Raw genomic sequence first — 18,093 nt, 5'->3', positions numbered from 1 at the left:
GACATATGTACGTGATTTATGCAGTGATCACTACAGATCTCTGTGTTTTCATGTACAAATGAGCAAATTTGACTTTAATGTGTACAGCTCCCTGATTCACAACAGATAATTAACGTATTTAACAAGATCTAAGTCGTTTGTTTTCTTAAAACTCCCTCATGTGTGATGAATCTACAGCTGGCCCCGCACCAATTCTAGGAAGTGTGTGTGTGTATGTGTGTGTGTGTGTGTGTGTGTAAGGGGGTGGGGGGGTTATGTCTTAGTCAACCCCAGCACCTATTGAAACCCAGTTGACCCATTTTTCCCGCGACCTTCATTTGTGTAGAGCGTCTGAAGCTCGTTTAAATGGTGACGGAGCAGAAGCAGGGATTGGCTGAGGGTGGCATTGCTAAAGATCACCATGGTAACGAGCTGAGCGTCCGGCTGCACTGCCGTGCAGCTTTTTTGTCTCGGCTTTGAATGGAGGGAGCTGTGGGTATTAAGGAGCATGGCAAGAGACCTTGCACCCCGAGGTCCTGAGGAAGGAAAGAAAAGGACAGCAGCTGAAAACACAAGCAGTTTATGTGGTGATGTGAAGATGACAGTCACTGTAAGATGAAGAGTTTGTCTTGTGTGACAACGATATTTATGGTAAAGTACAGAAGAAAAAAAAACAAGCTTAGCATTTGCTGATTTGCCGGAATTAAGCAGCTTCAGACATTGCAGAGGGGGAGCTGATGTGTAAAAGGGCTGAAATATGTTAGCTTTAATAAAATCAAGCCTTAATAAGCTTTAGGAAAGAGGGGAAACACCAGCTAAACCATCCTCCACCATCAGGGCTATGGAACTCTAGGCTAACAATGTAAAACTATGACCAAGTCGAGTATGACCCGAAACATTTCAAAATACGTGGGTAAGGGGGTGCAAATTAAGTCTATCATATTTAAACGTTATAAACATTGTACTGAAGTGTTTCACTTTTCATGGAAAAAAGTTTTGAAATCATCCAGTTAATTACAGTCAGTTAATTACTCTGGATGCCAGAGAAATCACACATAGTTTTAATTTAGTCCAATGAATGTAATCTGACAGTTATTTTAAATGTGCTTTTACCTTGTCCGAACAAAAGACATAGCACTGAAATGACCCAGCCTTTGCAGCGTCTGGAGCAGGAGACAAAGGGATGTGCGTCTGACTCAGTGTGTAACTGTGACTGATTCAGAGAGGATTTGTGCATTTTTTTGTAGAGAGCAAAGCAGCCACCTGCTGTGGATTCTCAGGAACACAAAGCTGGACACAGGCAGAGCTGCCAGTGTCTTGTGGTGATTCAATAAAATTCCTCTGAGCTCAACTTGTGTATTAGCCAGGGGCTTCCCTTTCTATGTGATTCATTGCGTCGCTGCTTCCTTTGCCCTGGAGCAAGGCTCTCTGTTGACTTTGTGTTGCTGTTTTCATGACTTGGGTTGTACACTTTCTCTTGCTCTCCACCTGCCCTTAACACCTGCCAATCATCATCGTATGAGAGAGTCTTTATCTCATGGCATGATTTTAAGACGTGCAGACACTTTTAAACAGTCTAAATCGTCTTATCATCATAGATTATTTCAGTCTAATCTACTCACACTGCCACTGACTCTATTTCAATCAGGAAAGACTTATTTTTTTTGAATGAATTGATATTCACTGCACATCAGATGAGAACTAAGAGCCCTTGGCAATGAGGCGTTGAGGTTCATTATATTTTACGAGGGAGGGTGAAGCCATGACTAGTATAGAAACAACAAATTTGTGGTTTTGCTAACATTGCGCTAATGCACTAAACACTAGAACACCTCATTTATCACAGAGGCAACTCAATAAATGAAGTAATCTGCGAGTCAGTAAATATGTTGAATATTAAAGAATTATAATAAAAGGATGAAAAAAAATGCAGTGCAGGTTTAAATTTGAGTAAAAACGGCAAGTTTGCGCAAATAAATGTAATTATATGTTTATAGATGAATGGCTGTCATTGAAAACAAGTTGCTTTTATTTTATTTATATTCTTCTATATTTTCTTCATCTGAGGACTTTATTTCTGAAAACCTACAGATACACTTAATGAGACTCATGAAAGAAGGATGAAACACAAGTATTAACATTAATTACCTCCCTGCTTCCCATGAGTAATGACATGTTGAAACCCAACCCCCTCTAAAGGGACTCTGGAGAGCATCTTTGGTTTGAGCCTGACATCCTCCTACCTGCTAGCACTCTGCGGCTCTGCTCAGTGTTACTGCTGAGCTGAGATACTTGTACCACTCAGTGCCAGGATCAGCCCTGTCTGGCCATAACCAAGATCTATGACGCACTCGGTGATGTGGGGGTTGGGCAGTGTTCAGGAGGAGCTGTTATCATCACTCTGGAATGTGTGAGGGGTTGATTGAGTGTGGATGGAGGGGTGAAGAGTGAGGAGACCCTCACTGTCTCTGTTGGCCCACAGGTCACAGCTAGAGCAGGTTAACATGCATGGGTCCGACTGAGTTCAGCTCAGCAGGCCAGTCATGTCAAAGATCAAGGGTCGCCTAAACACAGGGGGCCAATCAGAAAAGCAATTACATAAAGTGAATGATGATCTCAGTACAAGAGTAAGGTCAAAGAGAGAGAGGTAGACACATGCTGCAAGACAGGGGAACTGACATTTGACACAGCTGATACAAAAAAACAAAACAAATTGTGATGGTATTCAAATCAAATGCTCAACATTATATTTACCATCAGTTACTATATACTACTCAAATTCATAACTTCACAAATAGAGAGGGGGAAGGGGTTCAAAAAGAAAGATACTGGAACAGTCGGATGCAGCTTGCTCTGATCTGAGGGTGTAAAGGTGTGTGTGTGTGTGTGTGTGTGTGTGTGTGTGTGCGTGTGTGTGTGTGTGTGTGTGTGTGTGTGTGTGCAGTATGCTAAGGCTTTGTCCACAGGGGTGGCTAGAATCACAGAGAATGAAAAGCTCCATGTCATAGCTTCAGTTAATTGATTTCTAATTCATGTTGTCTAAGTTTCAATGTATTAATTGATTTGAAATCAATGGAAAGCACTGTAGGCTATACAGACGGAAGCTAGACCTTGTCTTATTGTGGTTGGTTTAAAGACTTCAGGTTATAAGCACAATGTTGGAACTTGTTACCAGCTTTCAAATTGAAACAGAGGAAGCGCAAACAATACAGCACCTCTTAGGACTTATCAGGTATGGAAAGCATCAAGACAGAGGGAGGGGAAGTGAGAAGGATGTGATAGCAGATGTATGTGAGAGGGATTGGGGGTGTTAAAGTGGATGCAGTGGGAGATGAGGAATGTAGGTGTGGCAGGGTAGATATAAACATGTTCTTACATTGTTAGATTATTGTGGTTGTAGGTAATGACTTGGTAGAAGGAACCATATTGCCATATGTCTGCTGTCTTCTCGAAGAATTTATCCTTCAATACCAAGACTCAAAGCATTTCTAAGTGTGGGTGCTCGTGATGAAAATCAAGCTCAGGGTAAAAGACACAGGGTAAAAGGTTCTGTTTGTTCTATTTTCAACATGTGAGCATTCAGGTCATCAAACAGTTGATCAAACAGTCATCTGAACGTGACAGTAATTCTTTACAATATACTGTGACAGAACAAGTGCTTTGGTCTGTCGTGTTCTTTCGGTAACACTTTGACCATGCCATCTTGCTACTTTGCACAAAATTGGGTTTGTACTCGTTTGTAGAGTTTCCAGGAATGTTAATCCTCAGCAGTGGATTGCAGCAGCTATGCATTAGTTCAAACTCAGCCTAGTTTGAATGTAATTTCTGAAGTAGGAGGAAGTTACGCTGTTCTAACATTTTAAGTGTTGCATCAACTTAAAACAGTTCCAACATCGGCACAAGTTACGGCTTAAACTTTCACCCTGTCATTTAGAAAGACGTTTGCATTTACCTTTGACATTACAAACAGGTCATAGTGTTGGCAAGCAATATATGAGGTTAGGTAACTAGCAACTAGTTACTCATTTATAACAGTTTGCAAATGTAGCCTCATTATGTGCTTGTTATATTATACAACTTCATCTGCCCATTAACAGGGCCTCGCTATATTGCTGTATGTTGGGGCTGATGGTTTCACCACTTGCTGTGGCTGTTGTTAGTTTAAGCTAGCTATAGATGGAGGCAGAAGTCCATAGTTAATCACTTATCATAATGACTAATCCTATTTAATGTACCTTTTGTTATTTGTTGTTTAACAATATTGTTTTTATTTTAAGCCAATGTCATTTTCTATGACAATATGTTGGTTAGTTGAACACTGCACAAGAGTAACTAAGTTGTAACTTACTTCACTGTGGTGCAACCAAACTACAACATCATTTTAGTATCACGCTATTGTTTTAGTCTGGGCACAAACTTATGCATAGCTGGTGCAAAGGGCTGCTGAAGATCATGCATGTGTTAAGTCAGTTCTATGGGCTCCAGGTTCCATTCTAACATCAGACCTTTAGGGGTGCTGTGCTCCCACACATTAAAGACTATATTAATGAAGTGTTTCCCCCCCTTCATCTAAGCAGGTTTATATATATATATATATATATATATATATATATATATATATATATATATATATATATATATATATGTATATGTATATGTATCTGTTCTTTCTTCCCATCCTCATCTTTCCCCTTTTCGCACTGACAATCACCCACAGCTATACTCTGTTTGGCTAGAAGATGACATATAATCTGATATTAAAGAAAACGAACCGTGGGTTTATGACATAAACATAAATCAGATTGTGCACATTTGATTATAGGGCATTAACAATTCTTATAAAGGAATATCGCTGTGGAGTGGACTGCAATAAATGCTGGAAAAAACTATTCTTTAGTACCTGTCCACTTTCTCACCTGGTTCTTTCTCTCTGTCTCCTTTTCTCGCTCATCTCCTGCATGGTCAGTGCAGTCAGGTAACACTGAAGCCTGACTCTCACCTGAACCTGGCTGTTTTGCAGACAATAAAACGTGTAGTCTGCATTCATCCATTGCAATGCAGATATTTCTTTGGAGGCATATATGATATTGAAGAAGTGCTTCAGCATAGTCAGCTTCCTTACTGCCTCCAAATTCATGTAGCATTTTAGGGGGCGTTTTCTCTGAGCAGCAGCAAGAAGACCCCCCCCCCCCATGGAGTGCAGACACTGGTAGTTGTGATTGATGACTCTTCTGAGACAGATAGGCTGATGACATGATAAAGCTGATGAAGCTGTTGAAGCTGATGAAGCCGATGAAGCTGATGAAGCTGATGAAGCTGCCAACTCTGGGTTGTGATGGTGAAGTGGATGGGGGCATGCAAAACTGTGAAGGTGTGTCACTGTGCTGATGGATAGATGTGACCAGCTGTGTGTGAAAAGCTGAATTAGTCGACAGCCCCAGATAATGAGGCAGCAAATTAGGACTTTGTGAGCATGCGTGAGTGGAGTGAATGACATAATGGTGTGAGTAATAAACTAAAGGCTGGAGCATGCAATAGAGTAGTCTTCCTGTCTGATGCCATGTGTCATCAATGTATCATGTATCTTCACTTCACAATCAGCGGACAGAGGAGGGAAACTAGTGCAACAGTAAATGACAATGACACAGACTGAGCTGAAATGAGTGCACATGAGGTACATGAAGTGAACAAAACATTTTTTTTTTTCAGGCCGGTGAGCTATGTGATAAAGACAATTGATGATCATGATTATTTTTGTAGTTCTGGGATGGGGTATTCTTGAGCACCCCTAAAAAGTGCTTAAAATTGGCTGTAATGGTCACTAGAGTGTTATTTAGATGGACGAACTGACTCGCTGTCATTATGTCCTCTAAGTTCCACTTAAGGCAGAGGAAAAAAAAAGAAAAGACAATTATTGCACTTCCCAGGAGTGTAATGTCACTGCTGTTTATATTCCAAGTCCAACACTGTGTACAAACAGTAGTGAGTGAACGTTCATTGACAACACTGACAGCTGCTAGCCTTGGTGTTGTAATAAGTTTACTTTTAATACCATCTGCTGTGACCTTAAGTCCAGAGAACAGAGGGGCTTGTTACTCTACATCACCAGATTGGTTTCTAAGCACCTCTAAAGGTAAAAGGTCCAGGAAGCCCACTGTATAAGCTAGAGGATAATACAGTTGAAGCTTACAGGAGTAAGACAGTTTACTGTGTTCTTCACATCATTCACAGAAGCACGCTCTCACAGTGTTAGTCCTTTATGACAGACTTTTAGACATTTATTTAGCATGTTCTATGTTCTGCCTTCATTATATTGAATCAATAGTTAAAGCGTAATCTGTGAGATTATCTGTGTTATCACACTGCTTTGGTGTTGTATTTGCACTGGTTCCCTGGTTTAAAAAAAGGTTTGGTCTGTACTGTAACCTGCATTTCCTGATTGTTCTTCTTTTTTTGTGTGTGTGGGGGCACTTGGGATCAACACAACGAGCTGTAAACACAACACTAACATGTAATATCCAAATTAAGCTGATATCACTTATATGGTACCACACATGTTATATAGTACAATGCATGCAAGTACAATTTGTGAAATTAAGAATGCCATAAAGTGAATATGAAACCATAAAAATATTTTTCACTTAGGTAGCTACTAACCCTTTTCATTTAGAGATACTTTTATTGTTTTGGGCCTCATGGTTTTATCATACAGGAAATGGGATGAGAGAGAGGGGGGATGACATGCAGTAAATGGCTGCAGGTCGCACTCAAACCCTGGGCTGCTGCAGTATGGACAAAGCCTCTGTGTTTGGGATGAATGCTCTAATGCGGTGCCCCAAACAAGATATACTTAATAGAAAATGTTTACCCATTGCTTCATTAATTGCAGTTGTGTCTTCTATTCCAGGCCTACTGTGCACAGCTGCAGCAGACAAGTGTTTGTCATCTCCCTGCAACAATGGTGCCACCTGTCTTGACCACATGGGGGACTATGTGTGCCTGTGCCCCAAAGGACCCGTGTGGTACATGGGCAAAAACTGTGATGAGTTGTATGATGCCTGTATTATCGAACCGTGCACAAACTGCACCAGCAAGCTTGGAACTGACGAGTTCACCTGTCACTGCCCAGACGGATTCACAGGGGTCAACTGCACACAAGATGTGGATGAATGTCAGAGCAACCCCTGCGAAGGCATCCAGTCCTATTGTGTCAATGGAGTCAATGGCTATTCCTGCCACTGCCCCCTTGGATTGGGAGGAGAGGACTGCAAGGATAACGTGACCATTTGTTCAGAAGGAACATGCCAGAATGGTGGCACCTGTGTGGACATCCCTGACATTGGGTACCATTGCCAGTGTGCTGCTGGGTACCAGGGGACGGAGTGTGAGGAGAACATTGACGAATGCCAGTCTGAGCCTTGTCAGAATGGAGCAATCTGTAAAGATGGGGTTAATGCCTACCAGTGTTTCTGTGTGCCTGGATTTCAAGGCTACCACTGTGACTTGGACATTAACGAGTGTGCCTCCAGACCTTGTCTAAACAATGGCACATGTTTGGACGAGGTGGATGACTACCGGTGTGTCTGCGCACCAGGCTTCAAAGGTAATACACTGTGTACAATAAGTGAGCGTAACAACTTGCTGACTTTTGAAAATAGAAATGTGTGTTAATGGAGCTGTGATTCTTTGCTAAAGAGCTGAATTTGACATATAGGAATACATGTGACCAATTCCAGTGTCAGCTATTCACAGATTCTCCTTGAATGTCACTCATTTCAGACTGAAAAGCAACTAAACCATCAATCCAATTATGAAACACTAGCACTTAAATCTAAGCTGGATAAGCAAGAGAGTCAAAGGGCAGCTGTCCTGCGGCTTAAGACCCTCACGGATCAATGTGTGGAAATAGATTTGTGATAACTTCTTAATTTGACCTAATTGAAAAAAAAATACATATATTTTGAGCTCATTACATAAAGACCCTTCCATCCTTTTTTAAGTTCTTTGAGGTAATCAGGAAGTATCGTGCCCTTTATATGGTGGAGCAGAAAGGGTGCAGGTCAGGGTGGGTAGCATATGTATTCATATCTATTCATGATGGACAAAAAACCCACCAACACCTACACACATCTGGCTTTTGTCTTTCATGTGAATGTGTGCAAATGGCATTTACTTCTGCATCAAATTACTCTGTAGTCACGAGTGTTTATCAGCTTCAGCTCTGATCAGTTGTGGAGGAAATTAGACCCAAGTGGATACACTCATTTCGTACTGCACATGTGCAACCTCCAACACAGGTGAGAAAAGAAGTGAGATGTCTCACTCCTTGGCAACTTTGCTGAAATATGATGTGTCAAATTTCAAATGTTACTGATTATGACTCTATCATCTTCTGGATGTTGTCGGGCGAACTCATCTCCTGGCGATGGGAATGCAGCTGAACACCTATTTTTAGCAGGTTTACCCGCGTTTAAAAAACCTGCATCGACTCTCTAGTTTAGCGAAGAAGTGGTGTTGGTGTCGTTCAGTTGTTCCCAACCTTTTTGACAAAGCTTAATCAGCTTGGGACTCTGAGGTGAAAAGGAGGTGCATATCAAAGGTGCTTTAAAGACAACAGAAAGTTAGTTACTGTAGTTCTCCCCCTCACCGACACAGTCAGCACTTGGAGCTGCGACAATGGCTGTAACACACAGCTCGTAGAGGATATTAAGGTACTCTAAACCATTCATACTGTCACAATTTGAACTAAATCTGCTTATTCTTAGGGTCACAACTCAGTCATATTTGAACACAGACATGATATATGCTATTTTACAGACAAAATTATTATCACAATATCCATCACGATTAAGCACCCATAAATCTGCTTGGTGCTGCTTATTAAGCCAGAAATTGAGAATCATCAAACGTTCATGTTTTTTTTTTATTTATATATTTTTTAAATGTCAGAGTGATAGTTGTTTTATATATTCAAGGGTACATTACAAACAGGAACTACTCAATGCTTAATTCATGCCTTACTTTAACTGTGCCAGTAGTAGCCCCTTGCTAAATCACTGACTCCATACCAGCATTATACATACATCCTGTGTACAGGCTCCATAGCACTACTTTTCTGTTTACAGTGTTGTCATCCAATGTATCATTGATTTTAAATGTGATCATTTTCCGGTTAAAAACAATCAGACCTTTGAATACAATGGGGCATATAGATTAGCACAGTCCGCATTTAGCATACTTCTCTATTTTTCTACCATTTCATACTATTCGCTATATAAAAAGAGGTGGCATGGCTGTGTTTAAGTAGCATTAGTCTTTGTTGCTGTTTTCAATTGACAGCTGAGCTCCCGGCAGCTCCAGTGTTACTGTGTTGTATCTGTACGTGTGCTAAGATAATTAGGTGTGTTGCCAATCTCATGCCTTGGCCCACTGCCATCCCTGCTCTGTCCCCTGCAGGGATTAACTGCAATGTGGAGATTGATGAGTGTGAGCTGCATCCCTGCCAGAATGGCGCCACTTGCCGAGACCACATCGCCACATACACGTGTGAGTGCATGGCCGGTTTCCAGGGTCAAGACTGTGAGGTCAACATTGATGAATGTGCCAGCATGCCCTGTCTGAATGAGGGCACGTGCATAGACAGGGTCAACAGGTACACACTTTCACACCCATACACGCAAAACACAACACATGTTTTTACTGTCTGTTCATACACACAGATACAATATTAGTGTAGTAAGAATGGCACCGATAGATTCAGTGTATGGTCTGTAGTGAATGACGGCCGATGAACAGACCATTTATATTTTAACCAGGAGAGACAAGTGAATGAAGTAAAGAAAATGATTTGATTTGTAATTCAGGTCAGACCTGTCAGACAGGTGGTTGTAAGAGATTGTTTTTTCATTTGCGCACCCAATACATATTTCTATATGACTTTTTCTGTACTACTTTTTTTCTGTATGTATCCCTCTCAGTTTGAGTCTGGTAACACTGACGTGTCATCCAGCAGTGGGCTGGGTCAGCCTGAGGCTGCATGGCAGACATTAAAGTTGACCAGGGATAGAATTAATCCACTTAGTGTCAGTCATTGCGATGAGTCATTAGATGGCTGGAGGTGGACAGAATACCTGGTCGTAACACAGATAGGAACAGCAGGGATTGAGGATCAACAGGAATGAAGCAAAGAGATAGTTTGGGTTTTTTGAAGTGGGGTCATATAAAGTACATATCTATAGTTGATCTGTTCCCTACCATAATCACTGATCAGTGCAGCCTCAGTTTGGAGAAGGGAACAGACCGACTATAGATATGTACTGTATATGACCCCACTTCAAAAAACCCAAACTATCCGTTTAAGTTTTCTTATGAACAAGACAGCTGATGTGAAATGGTCCAGAACTCAGGACTGAGTAATTGTTTTAAGTGCCCTGTCAACATGTCAGCTCCAATAATGAACAAATGTCACAGTGCAGTTTTTACTGTTGCTGTGTGAATGAGCTGAAATAATGCTTTATTTATTTGTTATCTTATTTTTTGTTGAGGTTTTAAGATTTATTCCATTTTTGTTGATCGCTTTCTTTGCAGAGTGCAGCTACATTTCTATTAGTTAACTGAATATCTCTTTGAAAGCCTTGGTTTGTAAATATTAAACCATTTTGAATATTCATAGCCAGACGTAATGACTTTTGACGGAAATAAATTCTTCTTGTTGCAACTGAAAATGTGGATTCATAGGGTATGGCACACAGTAGCTCAGTTGGTTGCACCGTGTGTTGAGGTTTAGGAAGATGACGCTATGTAACTGACTTTATATCATAACACTTATATATTTTTGTTATGATGAGAAAATGTTACATCACCCTGATGACTTAAAATAATTTGGGGCAATGAAGTGAAATTTGTTATTTTGGAAGGTCCCTGACACCAGACCAGTGATGTTGGTACCATCAGCTAGCGTCTGTGGCTATAGTTTTTGCAGTGTATCCTGCACCCTCAGCACCAGCTGGACCTCATCTGTTGGGTTTGTGGTGTGTTTAGGTGCAATTTTTTGGCCTAGCCGATGCAACAGGCGGTTTTGCTGCCAGTTCTAATTTCTCTTGGGACCACACTGGCTGCTGTTCAGCCAAATTGAATAGTAATGAATTACATTTTTGCTGCCTAAGCATTCATTTGGTCATTAGTTACTCACTGTCCACTACAAATTGAATGATGATTTTAGACAATTTTACATTCAAAATGTCCCTTTGTTACATTTCCAAATAATGTTTTGCACAAACCAGTGAATTTAGAATTAGGAATAAGACCAAAATCTATGTCTGTAACTATCCACTTCACCTTGCTGACAATCACAGTGTAAGACAGTCTTATTTGTGTCTGTGCTCTCTTGTAGCTTTGAGTGTGACTGTAAGGGGACTGGCTTTGTTGGCGACCACTGCGACAAGGAAATTCTCGAGTGTGCTTCTGACCCCTGCCAGCATGGAGCGACTTGTTTGGATGGGATCAATCAGTACACGTGCCACTGCTGGCAAGGTACTCCATCACTCAGGGCATCAACTCTACACCTGTTACAAACCACTTCTCAAACATCCCAGCAGTCACATATAAACCCACAACTCGGTGTATGTTAACATATTGTGTTACACAACCATTAAACTCAGCATGATATAAATAGTCTAAACAACTCTTTTTGATATTCAGTATTTTGTCGCTAGTGTCTCTGCTTGATCATTAAACTGAAATCATAAAGAAAATGCATGTTGTGATGTTTGAATAAAACAAAAAAAAACCTATAACTTGCTCACATGAAAAGTGTCGTCAGGGTGGAGATTTCCCATGCATAAATCAAAGCAAACAAAAGGAGTTCGATGATCTGACCCTTGACTTTAGAGGCCAAGACAAGGGGCTAAAGATCAACAGCTGTGCCCCACAAAACTCAATATTTATGGTAGAGCTCATAAAAACAGCTGTGTGGTACTATTTAAATCTTTCAGGGCCGTGATGAATCATGAGGAGTAATGCATAAGCACTTTACTACAGAGAGAGATGCAGACATCAGCAGCATTTTCGTGAGCTTGTGTGTGGATGTGTGTGTGTCCTAAAAGTGTCGTCAGCTGTGTTCACCAGCCAAATCCTGCTTAAAAAAGTCTCTCCTATACAATGGAAGTAGATGGCACTTGGCTTGTGGTGCTCAAAGTGTCAAAACAATACATCAGAGACAAAACCAATACACACCGCGTTGTGAGCAGTTTCACGAAGGAACTATTTTCTCTCCGTATCGCGGCATTGAAGGACATGGGCATCTACTAATGGAGAAGCTAGCTAATTAAGCTAACTAAGCTAGCAAATGTTACAGTTCAGGCGAGGAGGATGGTGTTAATGTTTACATCCTGCGCTGTCACAAGCAGGAGCCTCTTGTCTTTTCTGGTGAATCGGTTGGCAGGTGTAGTGCAGTTCAAAGAAAATAGTCCCGACGTGCAGCTGCTCATGATAAGGTCTATGGAGTATCCTGAGTAACTGGGTCATCGAGTCCATCTAGCTCCATTATAAAGCAGAGCAGGCAGACATCTCCAAAACTCTGTAACTCACACCAACATAAGATTTTGACAAATAGCACTACTGGTAAAGGGAAAGTAATATTATTTTTGACTGCAATAATTCAAAAATGCAATTGGCCTCTTAAGGAAGATAGGATGTGATCAACGTATTTAGGGGCCTGTAAGTGTTGCATGAAGACAGACTTTAGAAAAAATATGAGCCTTTGGCATGTCTGTGCGTCTGTCCAGGTTATGAAGGAGAGAACTGCCAAGTGGATATAGATGAGTGTGCGCAGCATCCCTGTGAGAATGATGGCCAGTGTTTCCAGCGCTCAGATATCCTGAACTACGGGACGTTGCCTGAACTCAGCAATGCAAATTTCAGCTATGAAGAGGCAGCTGGCTTCATCTGCCACTGTCTGCCAGGATTCACCGGTGAGTCACGACAAAAGCCCTTTGGTTACTTGGTACTGTATGATACCTCATTAGCTCATCATGGAGCAATGAGGATGCATTTATGAATCTCATAAATATGTTCTGTTTGTAGGAGACAACTGCTCAGTCAATGTGGATGAGTGTGAGTCTGCACCCTGTCAGCATGGAGGAAGCTGCCAGGATCTGGTCAACTCTTATGAATGTGTGTGTCCAGACGGATTCACAGGTAGGAGAAACCTCTTATCTATTTCTCTTATCTCCTAACAAAACCAAACTGAGCTGCTCTCCTCCAGAGGCACCCCACAGGGTTGTGTCCTGTCCCTGTGACTTTTCATTCTCACTGACAGACTTAGATTTAGATTAAGATTTAGGGCATTTAGCAGACGCTTTTGTCCAAAGCGACTTACAATAAGTACATTTGTCACAAGAAAGAAACCTCAACATATCACTGGTGACATGACTGGTGACGTAAGAATAAAAAAATAGGGAGGGAGTCATGTGAAACGGGCTCAAGGTGAAGTCTGAACAAGTAAGTCTTGAGTCTTTTGCAAAAGATGGTGAGTGACTCTGCAGATGACTATATTATTTAAATATATGACTATAAAATAGGATTAGGTGGTAAAATTCTGAGCGGTGAGCTACAGCCTTCGCTGTTTTTAGTTGAGAAATCATCATGACAGCACTGTCCATTTTGGCAAACCCAGAATGTACCCTTTAAAGTGTGACTCCACCAATTTTAAAGTGTGATTACAAGTCTTTTCTGGAGTGTTAATGCGCATTTGAAAAAAGTAGTATAAAAACACGACAAACTTTCAACACGGTTTCGCTGAAATGGCATTTGCTTAAATTCTTCTCAACAACAATCTCTTGAATCAAAAAAATATTAAAAACTGTCTTCTCCCTAAACTGTATCTTATTTAATGTTTTTGGTTATTTAACTATATTAGATTAAACATTGTTAAATTCCTCCGAGGTTTGCCATGTGTCACAACCAGCTCTTTTTTTACCATATTAAAGGAGGGTAGACACATAAGGATTTTATAAATCTTAAGAGATTTTTTATCTGTAGAGCCCCCACACGAAGATTAAAAAATCAGCTTTGATCGTACTGTGTATGGTGTGCTCTGATATTCTCAGCACAGGACACCACACACATAAAGATTATCTGTCTCACGGCCGATCTAGAATCACAACGTCCCTGTGAGGTAGTGAAGTAAGATCTAAAATGAAGTTGACTTTATGTCCTCAGTAGAAGCCAGACAGATAACCTTCATACCAGGTCTCAGAATTTCAGTGGCCAAACAATAAAGAGTTAATCCTTCTCCTGCTGACAATTCCTAATTGCCAGCCAAGGTATTAATTCCTCATTAGAGGAGATTTGTCACTGAATCACTCAAAAGTAGGAACTGCACCAAAAGCTTGACCTCGAAATTCACAATCTGGACTTAGAACTGAGGAATTCAGCCAAAAGCTCTCTGTAACAAAATGAGAGGCTAATTTTCTAACAGTTACAGGGCCCCACCATGTGGAAGCCTCAGCAGAGCAGAGGATAGGAGGGGATGAGAGGGCATATGGTATTGAGGAGCGTAGCAGAAAACAACAAAGTCAATAAAAGGTGCCATATGTCAGGTGTCCAGCATGGGCATTAAATGGGGGTCTCCTAAGAAAATTGTCAGGCGGGGAGGGGAGATTACAGCCAAGCTGCTTAGAGGCCTAATTAAAGGCTGATGAAAAAAGAAGAGATATAAGATAAAATACAGTCTGAGCAGTGCAAGGTCCTTTTCCCAAATCCAAAATGAATAGAGGAAAACTCCAGATGGCTCAAAAATAATATCCTGTTAACTTAAGAGGTTGACTTTCCAGGTGCATGAGGTGGATGTCACTGTATATACTGTACATACTGTGGGTAAACCCTCTCATGCCCCCCTCAGTGCACTTGTTGCATGCTCATGGATTTAGAGTTTGAAGGCTGATGAATGACATTTTGCATAACAAATGTCTTGGTTAAGTTTGGCCATACAGTATACAATATGCTCTCTGGCTCATCCCATCAGCAAGATCAGATCATGTGATAAAATAAAAAATAAAAAAATTTTGCATGTTACATATACTGTGGGAATTGCCATTATGGAAGAAGATTGATGTCTGAGATGATGTGAATAACGGCAGACTAAAACATTTTTTTAAAATTTCGAACATTTCGAACATTAATATAGCAGCAAAAAACAGTTTGCTATGTAAATATATAATGGAGTAATGGTGTCTTGAACAGAGTGAAGTCACATTCCCTCTTTGTGTGTTGTAATCTGAGCTCCTCTGTTCTTTATTTTGGTGGCTGGTCTGCTCATGTGTGCATGTTTGTGCATGCATGTTAGTATGTTAGTCCCTCTCTGTCCAACCCATGTCCATTTTCAACCTGATGGCCTGGTAAGGAACTTTCTTACATCACAGGTAAACAGCTGTTTTTGAATAGAATCTCAAACCTCATCTACTCAGAACTGCCTAATTTGTCAGTTTGAGCTGATTTTTTTTGTATGTGTTCGGAGGCTGCTTTTCTCAGGATGATGATGATGATGGAACAGGAATTCCAGGATGCATGACTTTCACGTTACTGTCCCTGAAATTTTCAAAACATCACATCTGTTTAATTGACAGTAACTGATCATTTATAAGCTACTTTATAAGTCCCACCTATACCTGAGACGTTTCCAATTTTTTTTTTTTTTCATTTTTATAACATATGTTATACGTTACACACACACACACATATACATATATACATATATATATATATATATATATATATATATATATATATATATATATATATATATATATATATATATTTAATGAAACATAATCAGACAGAGTGGTGAATGAAACTCCATAGCAATGGTGGAGTTAAAAAGCACACATTAATAAAGAGTCAGTGAGGGCTCCATGTATTGGTCCAGTATTGTTCAGGTTCCGCCCACCTGAAGTCTTGAACCTGCAGCACCTCCTGCAGGTTCATCCTAGAAGCTCCTGCCACTAGTGGGCATCCACAGGCCAGCTCGTGGGGTGGGGAGGGGACTGCAGCACTGCATTCCTCCTGTCAAACACTGACAGGAGCCAGCTGGAGGCTTACCGCTCTGCTAGAGCTGAGCTACAGGCAGGATAGGAGAGGTGGTTCTGAGGGAGGGAAGGGAGGGATTCTAGGTGGAATGGAGGAGGGAGAAAGAGAGGGAGGAAAAGAAGAGGTAGGCAGGGCTATTAGTAATCACTCCTGCCTGTCTGCCTGGTACAGAGTGGAGGAGTGGAGGCGCTTCTGCTTTGTAAGCTAAACAGAGAGAGAGAGAGAGAGAGAGAGAGAGAGAGAGAGAGAGAGAGAGAGAGAGAGGAGGGGGGACCTGGTTGTGTTACTTCTGTCATCCAGCAGTGTGAGGAGTGTGTTAGCTGTTGTCTCAGTGGATCATGGGGGGAAGCAGGTTGATGCTGCTGCTGCTGCTGTGCTGCTGCTGTGGGCCCTGGTGGCTGACAGGTACATTTTAATGCTACATTAACGAAGAGGAAAGTTGAGTACTTGTATATGAGGGTGGAGTCTTAGCATGTGAGGATGAACAGCTTTAGGGTTCCTTGGGTGTAGAGTATTTTAAAGGACTTTGTTAATGCAAGTTGACTGCTGCTGCCAGGGCTTAATGTTGAATGCGGTTTGATGAGGCGCCTCTGACCACTGAAACCAAGCGGTCTTTGATTCTGTGTGTCCGTGAGTATTTGTGACAAATTTGTCTGGCAAGAAATATTCCAATCTGTAGCTGAACTAATCTGTATGCCAGACACTGGTTTAATTGTGTTAAGGAGATTTAATTCACCTGTATTTGTACAACGATTGGCCATTTCCTCCAGTCATTTCCTCATCTGCAAACAACGCTGACAGAAGAAAACCATGCCTTGCGTCAACCAAGCCTGCCTATTCATCTGTATGCATGCATACTTAGCTCTGTAATGAAGTAATTTACTGTTCCATATTCCAAGCCCCAATCCCGTTGATGTCTGTCTGATTAACCAGATTTGTGATTCCACTGTTAGATTGAATATGACTTCCGCTGAGATCCATGTGAAGGATATGATATGGCTGCTGAGGAGTTGAATCAGTATTAAACGTGCGTGTCTTAACTTACAGGCATACGATGTGAGGTGGACATTAATGAGTGTGACAGCAATCCCTGCAAGAATGGTGCCACGTGTGAGGACGCTGCCAACTCTTATAGGTGTCACTGCCCTGTGTCAAAGCCAGACCAGGAGCCCTGGGGTGGGCCCGACTGTGCAGTCCGCTTGGTCGGTTGCCAACAGCACCAGTGTCAACATGGAGCAGGTTGTGTCCCTGTGCTGACCGATGATGGAGAGCACAGCTACACCTGCCAGTGTCTGCCTGGCTGGACCGGAGATCGCTGCAATACCTCCACTACATTCTCCTTCAATGTAGAGGGCTATGTCCACATGCAGCTGCCTGTTTCTGAAAACAGGACAAAACGAGAGACTAAAGACCACGACCACGGGCTCCACATGCAGCTCCGATTCAAGAGCACTTTGCCCAACATGGTGCTGTACTACCGGGGAACTATGGAGCACTTTTTCTCCCTGGAGCTCGTCGAAGGCTCCATTCAGGCCCGGGTAAAGTCAGGGAAGGTTCTGCAGGTCACTTACCCTGGTTCAGTCAATGACGGAGAGTGGCAACAGGTCACTGTGACCATGGATGAGAGGCTGGTTCTGGCTGTGAAAGGACCCGGCTGTGAGGAAGAGTGCCAAGTGAAGAATGAGGGTTACAACCATCTAATCTTCCTGCAGCCCAGCTTCTTTCATCAGCTTTACATTGGAGGGGCACCGCAAGAATATTTAGCCAGTACATCCAGCGGAAGGGGGTTCATTGGCTGCATGGAAGACCTTGAAGTTGACCATAAGCTGCTTCTGCCTCAGGACCTCATCAGAGAGGAGAACAAGGGCTTGGAAATGGGTTGCAGCAAAAAGAACTGGTGCGAGGACGACCCCTGCATGCAACGTGGGCAGTGTGTGGACATGTGGGTTCGGGCCAGCTGTATGTGTCATCGGCCCTACTATGGAGCACACTGTGGAAAAGGTGAGACTGCTCGCAGTGTACCTTCAC

At 41.8% G+C, this 18,093-nt stretch overlaps 1 protein-coding gene across 1 annotated transcript in view; it reads left to right on the top strand.

The window, feature by feature from the left end:
- Window positions 1-18,093, top strand: part of LOC119020232 (protein crumbs homolog 1-like) — a 32,315-nt gene that overhangs the window by 820 nt on the left and 13,402 nt on the right. The window contains exons 2-7 of the mRNA XM_037099478.1: window positions 6,887-7,582; window positions 9,436-9,631; window positions 11,372-11,511; window positions 12,765-12,950; window positions 13,063-13,176; window positions 17,113-18,066. Of these exons, the coding sequence (XP_036955373.1) occupies window positions 6,887-7,582; window positions 9,436-9,631; window positions 11,372-11,511; window positions 12,765-12,950; window positions 13,063-13,176; window positions 17,113-18,066 (2,286 nt within the window). The remainder of the gene's footprint in view (window positions 1-6,886; window positions 7,583-9,435; window positions 9,632-11,371; window positions 11,512-12,764; window positions 12,951-13,062; window positions 13,177-17,112; window positions 18,067-18,093) is intronic.

The sequence above is a fragment of the Acanthopagrus latus genome, chromosome 5 (genome assembly GCF_904848185.1).
Source record: "Acanthopagrus latus isolate v.2019 chromosome 5, fAcaLat1.1, whole genome shotgun sequence".
Classification (NCBI taxonomy): Eukaryota; Metazoa; Chordata; class Actinopteri; order Spariformes; family Sparidae; genus Acanthopagrus; species Acanthopagrus latus.
Note: the sequence above shows the minus strand (reverse complement) of the source record. Positions and strands in the feature narration are given on the sequence as shown.